The sequence below is a fragment of the Orycteropus afer genome, unplaced genomic scaffold, assembly GCF_000298275.1.
Source record: "Orycteropus afer afer isolate SDZICR_OR568_19922 unplaced genomic scaffold, OryAfe1.0 scaffold00883, whole genome shotgun sequence".
In the NCBI taxonomy this organism is placed as follows: domain Eukaryota; kingdom Metazoa; phylum Chordata; class Mammalia; order Tubulidentata; family Orycteropodidae; genus Orycteropus; species Orycteropus afer.
Genome location: NW_006922470.1, coordinates 507,845 through 528,222, shown reverse-complemented (window position 1 = coordinate 528,222; position 20,378 = coordinate 507,845). Strand labels below are relative to the sequence as shown.

Genomic DNA, 20,378 nt, shown 5'->3' with positions numbered 1-20,378 from the left:
AGTTCATGAAAGTTAAACAGGTGTGGGGAGGGGAATGGGATTTTATATGTGTGTGTGTGTGTGTGTGTGTGTGTGTGTATGTATGTATATGTATTTGACAAAGGATATTTCTACATATATATTCATATGTACTGCAAATATATCTATGAATATAATAGAGCATATGGGGGAGAATTTATGAAAACTTCTTATTCATCACCAAACACCTGGAGGGAATGAGGTGCTGGGCCTGGGGCTCAGGACTGTGTACTCTTGGTGGATATCAATTGGCACAACATAGGCCAAAAACAAAATGATTCACAACCTACCTTAGTGAGTAGAGGCTGGGGTCTTAAAAGCTTGTGAGTGTCTCTCTAAGGTGTAACCATTTGTCTTCCCCCATCAGAAGCAAAAAGAGTAAAGAAAATCAAAGATTAAAAGAAATAGTTAATCCAAAGAATTAATGGATCATGCAGACCGCAGAACCCATGAACCTGAGATCAGGTGACCAGATTTGATTCTAAGCTCCATGAGAGAAGGAAGGAAGCTTTCTTATAACCCCAGTAATGCCTATGCTTCACAAAGGGCCTACTTATAAAAGCTCAAAAATAATTCCAAAACTAATGAATTGATTCATAAATAACAATATGAATTATTATATGTATATATGAATGGATACAATGCAGTTTAATAGGCAGAGTAATGAATAATGAAATATAAATTGCTATATTATCATTCTGTCAAAAACCCATTACTGTATAGTCTATTTTGACTCATAGCACCCTATAGGACAGAGTAGAACTGCCCCATAGGGTTTCAATGGTTGTAATATTTAAGAAGCAGACTGCTACATCTTTCTCTCCTCCAGTGGTTGATGGGTTCTAACCACCAACCTTCAGTTAACAGTTGAGCTATTAAGCACTGTGCCACCAGGATTCTTTCTTTGTTACAGACAAAAGAAACCATTCCACAGAGTAAATTAATTATAAGTGATTAACTACATGATTTGAGCATCAAAATATGAAAAATTTCAAAAAAAGTCAGCCGACATTCTGTCTATGATCTTAAAATCATGGATATGCTAAAGTGTAACTGATAAAATGGAAAAAGTGGAAGGAAGGAAGGAATTCTGAAGGGCATCTTCACACTTATTGTATTTCTTCTCCATAATTATACTAATTTACTGAATTGGTAAAGTCCTCCTAAGACTATAATAAAACTTTCCATTTGTTTTAATATTCCACTTGTTTTAATATTCCATTTTAATATTTAATTTACTATTTCCACTTGTTTTAATATTCATCAGCATATTCTTCCTAATTTATAGGTGAGAAATAATGGAAAAATAGAAGCAGATATTGAAAATCAGAAGGCAACATTATTTAGAAGTGTGTACTTATTATCCATTTTAAATGCATAGATTTGAATACCAAAAATAAACATACAGTGACATGAATTTGGGTGGAATTTCATAAATAATAAGAAATGAGAATATTTTAAGAAGATAATTTCTGCATTACTTAGTACCATAAATCCTAAGATAGACACACATGCTGAGGGTATATCAGTAGGAACTAGAAATCAAATCTTAATCCAAAATGCTATCATTGATTTAATGATAAATCGTAATTTCAAGGGTTCTACCATTCTCTGTCGTACCAGTAAGCCTGATCTTTTTTTATGATTTTAGTTGTGTCCCACAGTTTTTTCCTACTCTATCTAGGACCTTCTATTGTTATTTATTTGAGTAATTCCATATACCCTATATCTTTTAAATTTAATAGGAACCTTATGGAAAATCTATGACTATGTTCTGCAGTGTGCAAATCACTATAGAAGTAAAAAGTACAAAAAATAAATAAGCCTTTAAAGGAAAAAAAAAGTCTTCACAAAAGGCAAGCAGAAAGACTTGTGCAAAAGAAAAGATGGACTCTCAAACTTATCCCAATAAAGGTAAAAGACTGAGGCTGAGTTTGTATGCACTGAATTTTTCTGAGAACTAAATTGTGGATATTTCATCTATCAACTAGATAAGACACAAATATTATGGGACCTTTGAAAGTACAGAGCCCGATATAATCTTGGTAATCAACTGTAAGAATGGTACCATGGATCATAAATGTTAGTAAATTATCCATAAAAATTGTTTTTTATTAGAATAACCAAAAGGCCACTAAGACAATTGGAAAAACTAAATAAGGCTCTTTCTTTTCCTTAACTAATATTTCCACTTTGAAAACCTTTATTTATCCATTTATTTAGAAATCATGGTTTCTGTGTTTGTGTGTGTATCTGTGTCTGTGTGTGTGTCCATGGGGAAGATGCTAGATTCAATCATACCCAAAGGACAATTTCTGTAAAAAAAAAAAAAACCCAAAATATCTGAAACCCAACTCACTACCATTGAGTTGTTTCCACCTTACATGGATCCACGTTATTTCCTAGGCTGTAAATCTTCATGGAACCAAATTGCCTCATCTTTCTTCCATGAAACGGCTAGTGGGCTAAAGCCACTGACTAATTGTTTCCCAGCCAAATACCTTAATCATCACACCTACAAAGCTCCTCTGTAAAACCCTAGAAGCTATTAAATATAGACTATAATTGCAGTTTTATGTATTTCTAGAAATTTTGAATGAAATATTAATAACCAGTATTTCTTGTGTACTAATTATATGCTAACAATCCTACAATGTATTTTATAAAACTACTGAGACATTATATATATGCATATATGTATTGTTGTTGTTATGTGCCGTCGAGTCGGCCCCGACTCATAGCGACCCCTCCTTGGGTTTCCGAGGCAGTATTGTTACGGAAGTAGGATTGCCCAACCTTCCTTCCAAGGAGTGGACATATATGTATGCATAAATAAATATAAAGATATATATAAAGATACAGGGAAATATATGGAACATATACATATATGTATATAAAAACAGAATATATATTTCTAGATTATATATGTAAATATATATATCATACAAAAATTCATATATATGCATACATATACATATAATCTATAATAAAATAATGCTTCAAGTATAATTTTATATTTATATTGCAGAATCTAAGTGAAGTTAAATAATTGACCTCATCATGTGAAAAAAATGACAAAGCTGGATGTTTCATTATGTACATTGTAGTCTAAACATTCTAAAACAGTATGTTTTTCTAATTACATGCATGGAGATTAATGCAACAGCTAAAGACATAAATGTGCATAAATGTGTAAAGAACAAATGAAAGCACTGGTATTCATAGTAGAACCATATTTTGTGTCATATAACTGGAGAATAAACTCAGAAATCACAGTGGCTGGGTTTGTAGAAGAGGAAGATACAGTTTTGCTGACAAGAGGTTCAGTGATATATAAAGAATTAGCTCATTTCAGGACATTAAGAAGGAGGTCAAACATGGTGAGAAAAATTCAATCTCATTGACAAAATTAAAAGAAATAGAAAAATATATAAAAATAATTTATTGACAGAGAGCTATTTGAAGTGACAGAAGTACTGAAACTTACATGAGTTGTTGTTGCTGGGTTGCCACATAGCCTTACTAAGAGAGTCAGAATTTGTCTGCTCTTTTTATTTCAGAAGTTTCACTGGAATAAGCTGAGGTAGTATAACATTAGAATTGTGTTCTTCTCATAGTGCTTGAAATATGCCTCACTTGGGTTTACATGCTTTATTTAAGAGTAAATGGAGATGAAAACTTATTTGTTATTGAGAAGTATTTTTGTCCCAGTGGGACCATTGCTACCAAGACAAGAAAGTATTATTCCTAACTAGGGATTCACACTTTTGAGAGTCATGCTCCTAATCTATCTTTAGCCTCTTGTAAATAGTGTGGCATGAATTTTTTATGAATATTTCTTTCACAGACAGGATTTCTGAGACTTTTTTAAAGTTATAATTGCTTTCTCATAAAGTGGCTTTTGTTTTTCTGCAGGCTTTGTGAAACAAATACTGTTTTAAGCAGTATTCTAATTGTTGTAATAACCCAGTTCCAGATACCATCAAATTGATTCCAACTCATGCCATGCCTGTATGTGTCAGAGTAGAAGTGTGCTTCCCAACGTCTTCCATGACTAAATATCGAGAAGGAGATTTCCAGGCCTCTCTTCTGAGGTAAGGCTGGATAGCCTTGAACCTCCAGCCTTTGGGTCAGCAGCTGAATGTGTTAACCATTTTCTTCACCCAACAACATCTGGGCAAAACAGAATATGTCTTATTTTTCTGTGCTCTTAAATTAAATATAATTCATTATTATTTTTTTTTAAATTGAGTACCATATTCAAAACCACAGAATAATTGGAGAATAAGTAAGATAAAGTCTGTACCAGCAAGTTGTTTGCAATTTAGCATGGGCACTTAAAGAAAACAAACAATGAAAAGTAATACAAATGGAATAGTGTAAATAGTACAAGAGATAGGAAAAAAAATGCATAGTCAACATCGGGAGAAATTATATTTTGTTGGAGGGGAAGAAGTATGAGAGAGAAGTACAGAGAAGGAAATAAATACAAAGGAGAAAGATAAAGACAAAAATGTAGTGTTTTTAAGAGCCTTCCATGAGAAATACCATTTTGAAAGTCAAAAATAGTGACTGAAGATTACACAGTGTATGACACCAAAAATAAGTAAGTGTGAGTGAAGAAAAGTAGAAGTGACCTAAGAACCACTGTGGCCGCTTGGCTAGAGCATAGCATGTTAGGGAGTTCCACTGGACCATATTTTGCAGGATCTTAGAAACAGGTGTTAGGACTTTGCACTTAAACTGTTGGAAAACAGAATGCTATTCATGGTTTTAGAGCAGGAGACTATGTAGAATATGTTTCTGGTGGTGTTTACAGAATTCACTAGAGGGGAAAAGGCTAACAGTGCGTGGGCACAGATGGAGGCTATTGCAGAAATTTCACATATAGTGGAAATGAAGTTATGAGGTGAGTGTAGACAAAGATGGGATTAAGGTAATAAGCATTTGAGGGATAACATGTTTGTTATTAGCTGCTGTCTAATGGGCCCTAGGAGCTCTGGTAGCATAGTGCCTAAGTCACTTGACTGCTAATCAGAAGGCTGGTGGTTCAAACCCACCAGCCACTCCTCGGAAGGAAGACTGGGCAACCTACTTCTGTAGAGATACTGCCTTGGAGGGGTCGCTATGCGTTGAAATAGACTAGACAGCCATGAGTTTGGTTTCTTTTCTTTCTTTTTTCTTTTTTTTTTTGGAAAGAACTCAATGGCTATTCTAATGCATGGCATTTCAAACTGTGTTCCATGGAACTCTGAAGGTGATGTGCAAATGCCCCACCTGCTCATAAAGAGGGGTGAAGGTTCCAGATAGCCCCAGGTCCCAGTATGCTGTAATCAGCCTGCCTTAATACAAATGGCTAAGGACAAGTTAATAGATAAATACTGTGGTGCATACAAATATCTGTACATGAATGTCTAGAGAATACTCATATATTTTGCCTACTCAATTTAAATCTAGAATCTTTTGGAACAAAAGGATCTTATGATGGAACATACACATAAGTAAAAATAGAAAATAGTGTCTTTATTAAACACAAGATTATTAGGAACTTTTTAAAAAAATTTTGGACAAATAGTTACAACATTTGAAATATGTATGTATATTTACAATATGGTGAGAAATCATGCTCCTGGCTGCCACCTGTGAATTACCGTAGCCTCTATTAACTTCTCCACCTGCACAAACACACTGGTGAAGAAAGGGAAGTCCTTTGAATAGAGCCTGGCTGAATGGAGGCTCTTCATCTACAATGCTGTCAGCAGAGAGTCCCAGGGGCCCACCATCAAGGGCTGGGGCCGAGGAAATGGCATTCTCTCAGAATCACCTGATCCCATTCTGGTGATGCCTCAGGAAATACTCTGTTTGGGAAATGAGACGGTCTATCCCTTCATGAATATTTGACTTGAAAAGAGAGGGCTTTGAATGAAATTTAGTGGTTTGAGTGGAGGCAGCAGTTGACGAAGACACACTTAGCAGAATCAATGGGAGATGGCACTTCCTGGACTGACAGTCAAAGGGAGGAGAAGAAGTTTGATCTTGCTCTTTTACTTAGTTTTCTGTGGGTTCCTAATGGTATTTTTCTCATTCCCAGTATAGGCTATGCTATAGTCTCTGAACCATATAGTTCCAAAACATGGTGATTACATGCCTAGTCAAGGATTTATTGGTTTTCTACATTGATGTCTGATCCAAGTTCCTATCACTGGTGCATTGCAGGAATTAATAATTTTCTAAAGACAGGAGCATTTTGCCATCTTGAGTAGTTTTTCAACAGAAGAGTCCAATCTATAATGCACTTTTCTGTCCTGCTACGCTACTTGAGTATGATCCTGATGTTGCCTCTTGCAAAGGAAATTCTTGTATTCTTGGGAAAATGAACTGAATAATTGAACTGAAGCCTTACAGGAAAAAAAGAAAAAGAAAAAAAAGACTCATGTGGCTTTTGAAGAAAGAATAAAGTTGTAATAACTAATCCTCACCATGGAGATAGAGCCTTAAACTATTTTCCATTTTATGGGGGAAAGTTGCATGCAGGATATCTGTAGACAGTTGTTTCTGTGCATGAAATCTTTGATCTTAATGATGATTTAGGGAAAGAAGCAACCCAAGTGCAGGACTGATGGCTCACCCAATCAAAAATAAAAGCATAATGGTAACAAATTTCTGGATGAGTTACATTCAAAGTCACTGTGTGTGAATAGTATGAGTAGGATGCTTCCACAGAGTGTCCTACCTATACTATGACTATCTTAATTTTGTATCAATTGTACTTGCCAGAATGAGACCACTTTGGACAAAACTGGTGCTGTACATGACCATGGGGTGACATCATAATATGTTTAGAGAATAATGTTCTCCAAAGTAACAGCCTGTTGCATCTGTTGCCTTTTGAACCGGTGTGCAGACACCATATTAGGGACTGCAGAATATTTGATTTTGACATTTATAATGTGAGTTTTATACTTTTATGTAGTTTAATTGCCAAATGTCTAAAGCTTAATATGCTGTACTATACAAATTTTATATGGCTTTAAAACTGGTTAGCTATCATATTTTGATCTCAACAAAAGAATAAAATGTATCTGAACAAAATCAAATGATTTTATAAAGCTTCAGGGAAGTAAATGGTATATATCAAGACCCATGAAGAGTCTCATCTATATGTGAGGAGGGAAAAACAAAATAAAGGTGGATTTGAAAATTGTTAACTTAAATTTTACAGAATTATTTTTTCACCTGCTGAATAAGTCTATGGATCTTTTTATTGAGAGCATAGATGTTTTCATGTAAGATCTGTGAAACAAAAAAGCACAGATGAGTTTATTCGTATGCTGGAAATAGATTTTAAATTGCTCAGAGCATTTTAGAACACAGGGTAACATAGCATTCTCAGTTTAGCTATTAAGATTATGAATCTAATTCTTCATATAATTAAATTCATAAAATTTAAATTACACAATAGTTTGTGAAATACTCTGTCACCAGTTTTATGTAGCAGAGTGTGGACTGTAATTAAGAAATATAAATGGTGAGATGTTTTAAAGATATTATATGAAATATTTCCCTACTGTCTGTCAGTTTGTTGTACTATGGTGGCTTGAGTGCTTCTGTGATGCTGGAAACTAAGCCTCCAATATTTCAAATACCAGCAAGGCCACCCATGATGGACAGGTTTCAGCAGAGTTTCTTGACTGAGATAGACTAAAAAAGAAGGATATGGCCAAGTCCACTTCAGAAAAATAAAATAAAACAAATGCCAGAACTCTAGAAAAGTTTAAGGTAAAAGGCTTAGGTACCCTTGAAAAGTCTATGGATGGAATTGTGGACATAAAAGGCAATTCTGGTGTTGGATCAGAAGGTAGTAAGGGGACTTGTAACCCCAGAGACATAGAAGGACAGAGGCAGTAGAGGCAACAGAAACAAGAGACTAGCATGAAATGGAGTGGTAAGCTTCCCAGAATATGAAGCAAGAGCTGAGTGCCTTTGGGCAGGAAACTTCCTGGCAGTGTGCTGCCTTCAGATTCTAATTGTTAGAGCTCAAGATCTATGTCGTACTTGATGATGGCAGAGTCAGGAATGGCCTCTTTGGAAGATCAAGCAAAGAGGAACCAGAAGCTGAAGAGACAAGTAATGGGGAAAGCACAGCTACCTCAGTCTCAAAGGGTAGGACCAAGGCTCTGGGGTTTCAACGGATGGAACTTCTCCAGCCCCCTAGTTTCAAATACCTGATCTTCACCAACTGAGTTCTGGAGTGTGAGGCTGGCATACATGAGTGCCAGTGTAATGGGGCCTTACCCACCTCCCAAAGCTGAAGGGCAGGGCTCTCATGCTAAAGGGGCAGAAGTACAGTCTGCCAGGACAAGGGGGTGAGGTCATCATTCAGACAGACTAGGAGAATCGGACCACATAGAGATGTGTGGTATAAGGAGATGTGTATTGCTGCCAAATTGACAAGGGGTGGACTATGGTAGATAAGGTTGTGTGTCAATTTGGCTGGGCTATGATTTTGAGTGGCTTGACAGCTGTGATGTAGTTTTGTATTATGTGATTGGACATGGTGTAATCACTTCCATAGTGGAATCTGTGGTGAGTAGTTAATCAATTGAAGGGTTGTTGCCTTCAAGTGTGGTCTGCTTTCAGTATATATTTTAAAAAAATCCTGCATTTGGCTTAACATCTCTCCAGTTCCTGAACTTGACCCTTTGGCCTGTTGTGTTGCCTAACAGTCTTAGGGTTGTTGCGTTTTCGGCCTGAGAGAAGAAGTTATCCAGCTGATTTGGACCACAGAGGGGCAAGCAGAGGCTAAATACCAAATGTACAAAGGGATGAACAAAGCACAGAGCCAACAATAATGCAAAGCACACTCTAGAGTTTTTGATAATTGAATAAGGATGACATAAAATGATGTAGTGATTGAAGGTCATAAAAACAAGGAACATCTTCCCTGTGTCAAGGATGTGTAAGAAAAAGGGCTTAATGATGCATCTTCTGTAGGTGATTGCCTTCTGCTCAGAGGAAAATGTCTATCAGTATCCTGGGAAAAGCAATGAAAGGATATGAGACATGCAGGAAGGCCAGGCTTCCCAGGAAGAAGTAGAGGGGTTCTGAGAGACCAGAGTCTGATGTTATGGTGAGGGTAATGAAGAAATTCCCAGAGAGGATGGTGAGGTAGAAAACTAAGACTAGCACAAACATTAGGAGCTGGATATAACAGAACCTATCTAAATAAAAAGAATAGTCACCCTGGTGACTAAATGATCCAAAATTAGGGATCATTTTGTCAGTCAATTTACTGGGTTGTGTTCATTACAGAAGATGAATATGATGATCCACTGATGTATGAAAATAAGTAATGCTATATAAATACCACTACTTATATGTTGTTGTGGTTGTTGTTGTCTGTCAAGTCAGATCTGACTCATAGTGACCTCTCTTTGGGTTTCTGAGGTGGTATCACTACAGAAGTAGATTGCCCAACCTTCCTTCTGAGGAGTGGCTGGTTGGTTTGAACCTCCAGCCTTTTGGATAGCAGTCAAATATCTTAGGCACTATGCCACCAGAGCTCCTACTATTTATATGCATGTATATAATTATAAAAGCAACCAATTCACTGCCATTGAGTCGATTAGACTCAGTGACCCCTCCTTGGGTTTCCAAGGCAGTATCTCTACAGAAGTAAATTGCCCAGTCTTTCTTCTGAGGGGTGGCTGGTCGGTTTGAACTGCCAACTCTCTGGTTAGCAGTCAAATGTCTTAGGCATGACACCATCAGAGCTTAGATAGATAGATAGATAGAGATAGAGGTATACACACACACATATATTCCTCTACTTATTTATTTTTAATTCAACACTTGAAAGATACCTTTTGCAGCATATTTTCCCAGTCCAATATGATGACTGATTTCTTGATTGTTGGCTTCCATGTCGTAGATTGTAGATCCAAATAAAATGAAATCCCTCACAACTTCAAACTTTTCTTCACTTATCATGCATGGTGTTACATATTTGTCCAGTTGTGGCCCATAATACATTTACATCATTTATATTTCATGAAATTATTCATACATACTTACACCTGCCATTTTACTTTTTGTTTTCTCTTTGTTCATTCTGATGTTTATCTGTTTCATTTTTCTTGCCTTGTGTAGGTTCATTGGATATTTATTAAAATGTCCTTTCGATTTAATTGTATGCATGTTCAAACAATAGTGTTTGAATGTATTTCTTTGGACAGCATTTGTAGTGGTTGCTCTAAATATTACACTCTATCTATATAATTCATTACAAATTACTTGTGCTGTCATTTTTCCAGTTCAAGTGAAGCACAGAAAACTTTATACCCTTTTATCCTCAACCGTCAGTAAGTTAATTGCCTTAACTACTTCCTCAACATACATTTCAAATCAGATTAGACAGCGTTGTAAAGTTTATTCAAACATTAAACATGGTCTGGAAAACTCAAGATGAGATAAAGTCTATTGTATGCACCTATATTTTTGATGACCATGTTCTTTCTTCCTTCCAGATCTTTCAAGATCTCTCTCTTTTTTTTTTTTTTTTTTTTACTATTTCCTTTCTATTTATTCCTTCATCTATTCTTTTTGGTTATTGTTCTGGTGAAAAGTAATAGTTTTTCATCAGCTGATAATGTCATTCTTTCTTCTTCATTCATGAAAGATATTTTAGTTGGGAATAGGATTTTGATTTGACAGCTCTTTTCTTTCAGTACTTGAAATATATTGTGACATTTCCTTCTGACCAACGTGGCTTCTGATGAAACAGCCATTTTAATTATTTTTTTAAAATTATCTTTGCCCTACTTTTAAAAATCATCTTTGTCCTATTTCTTAAAAAATTATGTTTCTCCTATTTGGGGTTTGCTCAGCTCCTTGAATCTGTAAATGTGTGGCTTTTGCTAAATTTGGAATATTTTCAGCCATTTTTCAGTGATTTTGTCTCCACCTTTATTCTTTTCTTCTAATGCGACCCTGATAACATAAATGTTATATCTTTTTTTATAGTCCCATAGTTCTCTGGGGTTTGTTTATTTCTTTGAATTAAAAAAAATATATATTAGGTTTATATTTACAGAAAAATAATATAGTAAGGATTTCTTATATACCCACTCATCTTGCTCTATTATTAAAATTTTATGTTAGTATGGTATACTTGTCACAAGTAATAAACTGTATTAATGCATTATTTTTACCTAAATTCTATGTTTCATTCATATTTCTTTAGTTTTTAGGTCACATACTTTCTATTTATGAACCCCATTCAGGGTACATCATTCAATTTAGCAATCATATCTTCTTAGCTCCTCTGGGCTACAGTTTCTCAGACTTTGTTTTGGATGACTGACAATTTAAGTTATAGTGGTTAGTTGTCTGGTAAAATTTCTCTGAATTGAGATTTTCCTGAGGTTTTTCTCATGATTAGACTGAGGTTATGTATTTTTGGAGGAAGACCACAAGACAAAGTTTCTTCTCATCACATCATATGAAAAGTACATACTATCAACACAACTTGTCACTACAGGTATTGCCCTTGATCATCTGACTGAGATTGTACTTCTCAATTTTCTTCACTGTAAAATAAGTCTTTTTTCCTCCTTTCTACTATACTTTACTCTTTGGAAGAAAATCACTATGGGGAGCCCTCACTGATTGAGAATTTATGGTCTACCTCCTTGTATGTAGGGTGTTCTGTTAATTTACTTTTTCTCCATTTTCTCTCAGATTATGTAATTTCTATTGTCCTATGTTCAGTTCATTCTTCTTCATCTCAGTTTCTCCATTCTGCTCTTAAGCCCATCCATTGCTTTATTCTTTTGTTTGTTTATATTTTGATTATTGCTAAATTTCCCTTGAGTTTGTTCTTTATATCTCCTAATTCTTGGCTGCAATTTTCTTTCTTTTTAATTTTTTTCAAGTGTGTTCATGATTGCTTTTTGAAGAATTTTTATGATGACTGCTTTAAAATATTTGTCAGAATATCCTAACATCTCTGTCATCTTACTGTTGGCATCTATTCTTCTTTTTTTATTCAAGATGAGACTTTCCTAGTTCCATGTATGGTTAGTGATTTTTTTTTTTTTCTTTCATTATATCTGGGTATTTAGAGTATTATAACACTCTGGACTTCATTTAAACCTTCTGTTTTAGCTGGCTTTTCTTTTTTTTCATTTTGACATCCCTCTATTAGGAGAGTAAGGGTGTTACTGCCTTGTTACATCCAGGTGGAGGTAGAAGTAAAGTTTCCCATTCTGTCTCCACAAGAGAAGTGGCCCTTTGCTACTGCTGGCTGATAGTGAGAGTTCTGACTCTTTGCTAAACCTTCACTGATATCTCCTAGACTTGGAATAGTAGGAATTCCTGATTCTTGCTACCTATATGGCCTCCAGTGACTCCATGGGAGTGAAGTCCTGGCTCCCTGCTTGGTCTTCCTTGATCCTCCCAAAAAGGGATTGAGGGAGTTGGGCATTGTATAAAAGGGTCTAGGGTCCTCACTCAGCCTTTGCTGGCATGAGTGGGGTTGGGTCAAAGTTTTCTTCTATAATGTTTTTCTGGAGGAAGGTAGTTATTTTCTAAAAGTTTTCTGTATTTCTAGACTTCCTCTTTCCTAGTCCTATGGATACAGGCATCATATGCTCCTTCTATCCTTCCTTCCTCCCTGCCTCTCTGTCTTCTTTCTTTCTTTCTCTTCCCTTCCCTTTTCTCCTCCTCCCTCCATCCTCCCACCTGCCCCTCTCTCTTTCTTCTTTCTCCCCCTGCCACTGGCATTTCTGAATTGTTGGCTCCTTCCCCTCCAAGTCCAGTGTGTGTGTGTGTGTGTGTGTGTGTGTATCTATATCTATATATAGATATAGATACACACACACACACACACACATATATATAAATATGAAAGAAAACCCAGGGAACTTATAACCAGATCATTTCTTGAGTATCTGGCTAGTATGTCTTCTTCATTCTGATTCTTAGAATTTTATTTGTTGCATGAATACTTTCAGTAGCTCTTTACAGCCTAATATAGAGGTAGAAAAAAAAAATCATCAAGAGTATAATTGACTTACTTTTCTTTTTCATAATAGTATTCTCTTTTTTATTCACTTTGATTATTTAGCCATTTTAGACATGCTCACTTCATAATCTTTATACATTTACTATTTACTCAAATCAAGTGAGGAAGGGGAGGTTAGTCTACCATTTATTCAGCCTGCTAACTCTTGCTCATTGTAGATAGACTTCATGTTTTTTTTTGTTTGTTTGTTTGTTTTGTTTTGTTTATTGGTTTGTTTTTAAATTAATTGTGCACTCAAATCTAGCAGGACTTTGTGTGTCAAAATCCTGTGTGGCCAGTGCTAAGGGTGTGGCTCACCAGAGAGGTTTTGTCTTTAGTATTCTAAATACCCCAAAAATGTCATTGCTCTCTGGAGTAAACTGTATTTTGTATTAAATTTTTCAGATTTAAACTGTTCTACTTATGCAGAGAGTATAAATCCAAACTCTGAAAGCATATATGGGCAATCCCATGGGTATAATTTCCAAGAATAAACAATTTTTCTTCCCTTAGACAAGGACAATTAGAATATATTTTTGGACTTCTTGTGCTACTCAGAACATTCTTCTAAATCACACTTTCACTGAAGGAAGAGTATACAATGATCTCAGGCCCAAGGGATCTAATTCTACTTCACATTCTTGCTGGATAAAATTTCCATGTAAGGGACTTCAGTTATTTTGCTTGCTTGAAATCCCTTCCCATCACTAATCTTCTCCCAAATCTTCTACTCTTTCAAATGCTGTGAGATCAATTGTTTGTTTCAAAGACTGCTTCTGGAATTCATAAATATTTTTAACAAAGGATCTTTGATATTTTAAATTTCAACATTGTCAGTATAGAAGCAAAATATTTTTCTAATCTATAGATATCTTTCAGAAGGAAGGTTGGACAATCTACTTCTGTAATGATACCACCTCGCAAACCCAAGGAGGGGTCGCTATGAGTTGGGGCCGACTCGACAGCACATAACAACAACAACAACATAGATATCTTTTGAGGATAAATTGACATAATGTACAAAGATATAATTTGAAACTATTAAATATAAGTTTGACTTAATTTTCATAATCACATGACACAGTGCCATACTAGTTATTATTTTTTAAATTCTATTTAAGAAAAGAATCAGAGGGGTCTTGCAGAATGGAGAAATTATAAAAGAGAGAAGTGTGTTAAACTTTAAGATGCTGTTGATATTCAATCCCATTCCACACCATTTCAAAAGCAAAACTTCACTTGGGGTTTGTCTTTCTCTTTCAAACACTAGCCATCAGAAGGTCAAAATGTTGGTCTCAAATTAGAATGTGATACCAGTTAAATGATGATTCATAAAAAAATATTGCAAATCAAATATTTGAAAACTTTAAATATATTGTTTAAATATAGTCCATTAATTTAATATTTTATACTTTTTAATATTTATCAAGTTGAGTGATAGAAACATGAATTTTATAAAAGTATTAATGTATAGGGAAGGAAAAACATTATGTTATTAACAGTAATTTTATTCCAAATCAAATAAGAATTATTTTAGAAGCAATAGATGAGGAATTAATTATCCTTTTTTTAAGGTAATTTGATTTTGGTTACAAAACAATTGCTATCAAAACAATGAAATTATGTTATATAGTATTTCATGTTGTTGTTGTTGTTAAGTGCCGTCGAGTCGTTTCCGACTCATAGCGACCCCATGCACAGCAGAACGAAACACTGCCCGATCCCGCACCAGCCCCACAATCCCTGCTATACTCGAGCCCATCATCGCAGCCACTGTATCAATCCATCTCGTTGAAGGCCTCCCCCTCTTTCGTGGACCCTCCACCCTACCAAGCATGACATCCTTCTCCAGGGAATGGTCCCTTCTTACAACATGACCAAAATAGGTGAGACGAAGTCTGGCCATTCTTGCTTCCAAGGAGCATTCTGGCTGCACTTCCTCCAGGACAGATCTGTTAGTTCTTTTAGCAGTCCATGGTACTTTCAGCATTCTTCGCCAGCACCACAACTCAAAAGCATCAACTCTTCTTTGGTCTTCCTTATTCATTGTCCAGCTCTCACATGCATACAAGGTGATTGGAAATATCATGGCTTGTGTCAGGCGCACCTTAGTCCTCAAGGAGATATCCTTATTTCATACATAATAGTAATTCACAAAGAAAAATGAAAATTTCTTATGAAAAGTCAAAACAATGGTCTTATACATTTTGAGAGCTATGAAAAATACATGTCCTCACTCACGTTTTATTGAGTGGTGTCTTAGGCTGGGTTCTCTAGAGAAGGAAAACCAGTGACACTTACATATGAAGATGGCCAGATAGATAGATAGAGAGAGAGAGATTTATCTCAAAAAAGTGGCTCATTGGTTGTAAGAGCTTTTGCAAGTTCTGAGCTAGCAGGTCAGTCATCAGGCTGGAAGCTGCATCTGTCTCATGTAGCTGCAGGGGCTGGCAAACCCAAGATCAGCAGGTCAGATGGAAAGCTGCTTGCTCATGGGCTGTGGCAGGTGACAAATTCAAGAACAACAGGTAAATTTCTAGCTGCTGGCTCACAGCCTATTTGGGCTAACGAATCCAAAGATCAGCAGTCAATATGGCAAGCCATAGCTTCAAATCCAAATGACTGGAGGTTGTATGATGATGGGCCAGATGTGGGATCCATATTGAGCAAAAAGCCACAGAGCTTGTCCAGGTCATCCATACATACTGGAAGCAGGCCACACCACTAAGAAAGTTTCCTTTCATCTTATTGGCTGCTCATAGGAGATGTCATCATGGAAGCGATTACATTATATCAGAGTCCATCATGGGGATGATTACATCATAACTGCTAAACTACTGAGAATCATGGCTCAGCCAAGTTGACATACAACCTTAACTATCACTGGTGGTATAGATTAGAAGACAGGACTTAGAGATCAGTAAAAGATTACATAGAACAAAGGCATATATTACACTGCGTTGTTGCAAAAAAAAAAAAAAAAAAAAAACTTCTATTTATATATAGACAGATAACCATTTTTGTGTGTAATCATTGAACCACTAACTTTATGTTGAAATTCTAAAATTCAATTTAATACACAAAGAAACATTAATGGTAGACACATATTTTGGTATTCATAGCTTGGTTAAATATGCTACATTTACATTGTTAAGTACATAAAACTGTTAGGTTTTAAGTTCAGTGATGGGTACTCCAAAGCTATTATTATTTTAATCCTTAACTTTGGAGAGTTTGAAGTTAGAATTAACATTGAAAGAAATACCATTTTTATATGAACAATAAATTGTTTTAATCTATTTCATTTCTTAGTTGAAATATAAACATTTTGACCCAAAAAGAATATAATTGTGTGCCTTTATTATGGTTGTCATTATCATAAGGGAAAAAAAAAAAAAAACTGTTAAGTACTTACTTTTTGTTTCCTCATTTTCTGCATTGCTGATATTACCTCCTTATTTCTTAACGTGTAGATCAAGGGATTTAAAAGAGGAGTGAAAACAGTATAGAATACTGAGAAAACCTTATCCAGTGGGAAGTTGTTAAAAGGCCAGGCATAGATGAAGATGCTGGGCCCAAAGAAGAGGATCACCACCGTGACGTGGGCAGTCAGGGTGGCCCGGGCCTTAGTCATGCCCACTGAGGATCTACGTCGCATGGTGACCAGGATGACTGTGTAGGAGATGAGCACAAGCAGAAAGGCACTCATAGCCATTAGATCACAGTTTGAAAGCATCAGTATCTTAAGGATATAGGTATCAGTGCAGGCAAGTTTAACAACCAAGGGAAGGTCACAGAAAAAGCTGTCCACGTTATTTGGACCACAGAATGGAAGATCTACTATGAAAAACCACTGGCTTAGTGAATGCAAGAGGCCCATCAGCCAGGAGCCCATCACAAGGCTTATGCACTTGCGTATACTCATGATGACTGCATAGTGCAGGGGTTGACATATGGCTACATACCTGTCATATGCCATAGCCACAAGCAGCATCATTTCAGCACCAGCAAAGACATGTAGAATGAATATTTGGGCCATGCATCCCTCAAAGGAGATGGTCTTAAGCTCCGTGAGGAAGTCAACTATCATTTTGGGAGTGGCAAAAGTGGATAGACACATATCAATGAAGGAGAGGTTGCTGAGCAGGAAGTACATGGGTGTGTGGAGCGCAGGTTCAGAGAGGACTGTGAGCACAATGAGGAGGTTTCCCAGCACAATGGATAAATAGAAAAGTGTGAAAAACACAAAATAGAACAGTTGTGCCTCTCGAGGACCTGAAAGACTGTGTAACACAAATTCAGTCACTCTTGAGGTATTTCCTTGGTCCATGATTTCAAGTTTCTAAAATAAGATCAGAAAGTTTCCTGTAAAGTGAAATGAAAATGAAAATAATGTTATATGATTGTGGTAGTCAGCAAAGCCAAGCCTGGTACCAAATCTTATTCCATAAACATTTGTGGGAGCTTTTGTGGTATAGTGTCTAAGGCATGTGACTGCTAACCAGAAGGCTAGTGGTTCATAATGTAGTGGTACTGCCATGGAAACCCAAGGAGAGGTCACTATGAGTTGGATCTGACTCCACGGCATTGAGTTGTTTTTTTGTTTTGTTTTGTTTTGTTTTTAAGTATTTATGCACTTTAGATCTTCATATTCTTGTTGGTTAGTGCCATTGGGAATATTCTGACTCAATCGACCTTATGAGACAAAGTAGAACTTCCTGATAAGGTTTAATAGGTAGTAATCTTTACCAAAGCAGATCACTAGGTCCTTTCTTCTCTGGAGGGTTCACACCACTGACCTTTCAGTTAACAGCTGAATGCCTAACCATGACTCCACTAGGGCTCCTTAGACCCTCAGGAGCATGGAAATGCACAATGGTATCTTTTGTAGTGATTATATATACAATGGCATTCACCTCTGCATTACAGCATGAAAGCTATATTCTGAAAACACTATTTTTATACCTCCTTCCACCACTTTAAAATATCTAATAAATAACACAGTGAAACTCTAGAGGCAAACTGATATCAAAGTTTGAAATTCTATCTCTTATAATTTCTACCAGCATAATTTTGGGTAAGTTAATTTGGCAGCATAGAGCCTAAGGCATCTGATTGCTAATCAGATGGCTGCCAGTTCAAACGGAAATCTACTTCCATAGTGATACCTCCTCCGAAACTCAAGGAGGGGTGGCTACAAGTCAGATGCGACTCCATGGCAGTGAGTTTGGTTTGAGTTTTTGGAGCCTCAGGTTTTTTTGTTTGTTTGTTTGCTTGTTTTTATGTTAACATGGTTTTAGGCATAAAATGAAAAAAGAATAAAGGCTATCTGAACAAAATCAGATGATTTTAGGAAGCTACAGAAAAAAAATGTAGTATTAGAGACACATGAAGTTCTATATTTGAGGAGGAAAAAATAAAATAAATATGGATTAGGAAAGTGTTAGTTTGAATTTTTATTATTTATATATTTACAACCTGAGTAAGTCTATAAATAGCTGTAATCTAAGTAAAAATTTTCTGCTTTGTCATAAAGTATCCCACTTCTGACAAAGTGATACTTTTTTTAGAGTACAGGTATTTTGATGTAAAATATGTGGGGGGAAAAATACAGATGGGATTTTGTGCTGGAACTAGATTTTAAATTACTAGAATTATTTTAGAATATAGGACAACATAGCCTTCTTAGTTTAAATATTAAGATTATGAACCTAATTCTTCATGTAATCAAATTCATAAAATTTATTTTGTAGAATAGTGTGTGAAACATACTGTCACCACTTTTATGTATGAGAGTGTAGACTCTAATTAAGAAATGTAAGTAGTGAGATATTTCAAAGACACTGTAACAAATATTAAAAAAATCAGTTTTTGTATCTAGAAATTTGGGGAATAATTATATATGTCTCATAGGATTTTTGTGAGAATTAAAGGTTATAAAAGGTGAAAGACTGGGAGAGGGCCTGTTCCTTAGTACATATTCAATAGATATTAGGTACTATGCCTTTTTTTCCATAGCCAAACCAAAAATCAAACCATTGCCATCAAGTTAATTCTGACTCAGTGATCCCCACTTGGGTTTCCGAGGCTGTAAATCTTTACAGAAGCAAACTGACTCATCTTTCTTGTGCAGAGTGACTGGTGATTCAAACCACTGACCTTTTTCAGTTAGCAGCCAAATTTCTTAACCACTATATCACCCAAGCTCCTTTATGAAAACACTTCTGTATAAAATTTAATATGTAAGACCCAATTACTATTTAATACAACAAAATGTTCTGTGCAGTTTAGTGGCATCTATTTTCATTCAAGTATGTTAGTATTTGAGTTAATATAATAACAAATGTCATATTTTATCTTTTTATTAAACAGTTCTGAATTTAGACTACTTGTAAAGTTATTATGACCCTTCTCCCAGTGATTCAGAATTTAAGTGAATTTAATATGTAATGTTCAGGATGAAGTAAAAAAAAAAAAGTTGCTGATATGATTTCACAAATATAAAGAGTATTATTAATAATTTATTCATATTCCTACCGTTCATTTGCTGGGATAATTACACGTACCCTGTTTTGGATTCTACCTATCAAGATAGTGTTACATTTTCTGGAGAGAAATTTCAAAAAGTCTGACTTGGGAAAGAGGTAAATCATTGCATCTAGCACTGTTTGTGGAAGAGAAGACAGGACGTCACTGTAGGGCAGTAAGATGCTTTCCCTAGGTTCCCTAGGTGGTGCAGTGGTTAAGCACTTGACTGCCAGCTCAAAGGTTGACAGTTTGGACGCACCCCAGGGCCTGGTGATCTGCTTCTAAAAGGTCATAACCTTGGAAACCCCACGAAACAGTTCCACTCTGCAAATGTGGGGTGTCCATGAGTGGGAACTGACTCAACAACAGCTAACTACAGCAACAAAGATGTTTCTTCATCTTGGGCACAATATTCAAGATGGTCAAGTCTACCTTTAGTTCCTCTGTCTCTGTCTCTACTTTGCTTTGTTCACAAAGTCAGATAATATCTCCCCTTTCATCTGTTCCACTTTAAAATTCCAAGGTCATCATTCCCCTCTCCAGACAGCTGGTGGTGATACCTGTGGTCAGACAAATTAAATATTGTTAACTGTTCAGAACTGTTTCTACACTTGGAGCTAAAGAAAGGTACAACAGGGGCTGAAACGGTTTCCTAAAATCACCTCAGTAGAGATCTCTTTTAAATGTTGCAACAGTGTGTAGAAACATAGAAAACCCTATACTAGCCTAGCCAATGTTAACAATGGTTATCTCTGGGTGAAATCATTTT

The 20,378-nt window shown here is 35.9% G+C and overlaps 1 protein-coding gene across 1 annotated transcript; it reads right to left on the bottom strand.

Annotated features, from left to right (window-relative positions):
- Positions 1 to 16,484: 16,484 nt before the first annotated feature.
- On the bottom strand, positions 16,485 to 17,411 carry LOC103212218 (olfactory receptor 4K15-like). The gene has a single exon (XM_007958221.1). It carries the CDS (start codon positions 17,409 to 17,411, stop codon positions 16,485 to 16,487), a length of 927 nt encoding a protein of 308 aa, XP_007956412.1.
- Positions 17,412 to 20,378: the final 2,967 nt, after the last annotated feature.

Excerpts from the sequence above, each read along its gene's own strand:
- LOC103212218 (XM_007958221.1), bottom strand. The coding sequence starts at position 17,411 with ATGGACCAAGGAAATACCTCAAGAGTGACTGAATTTGTGTTACACAGT.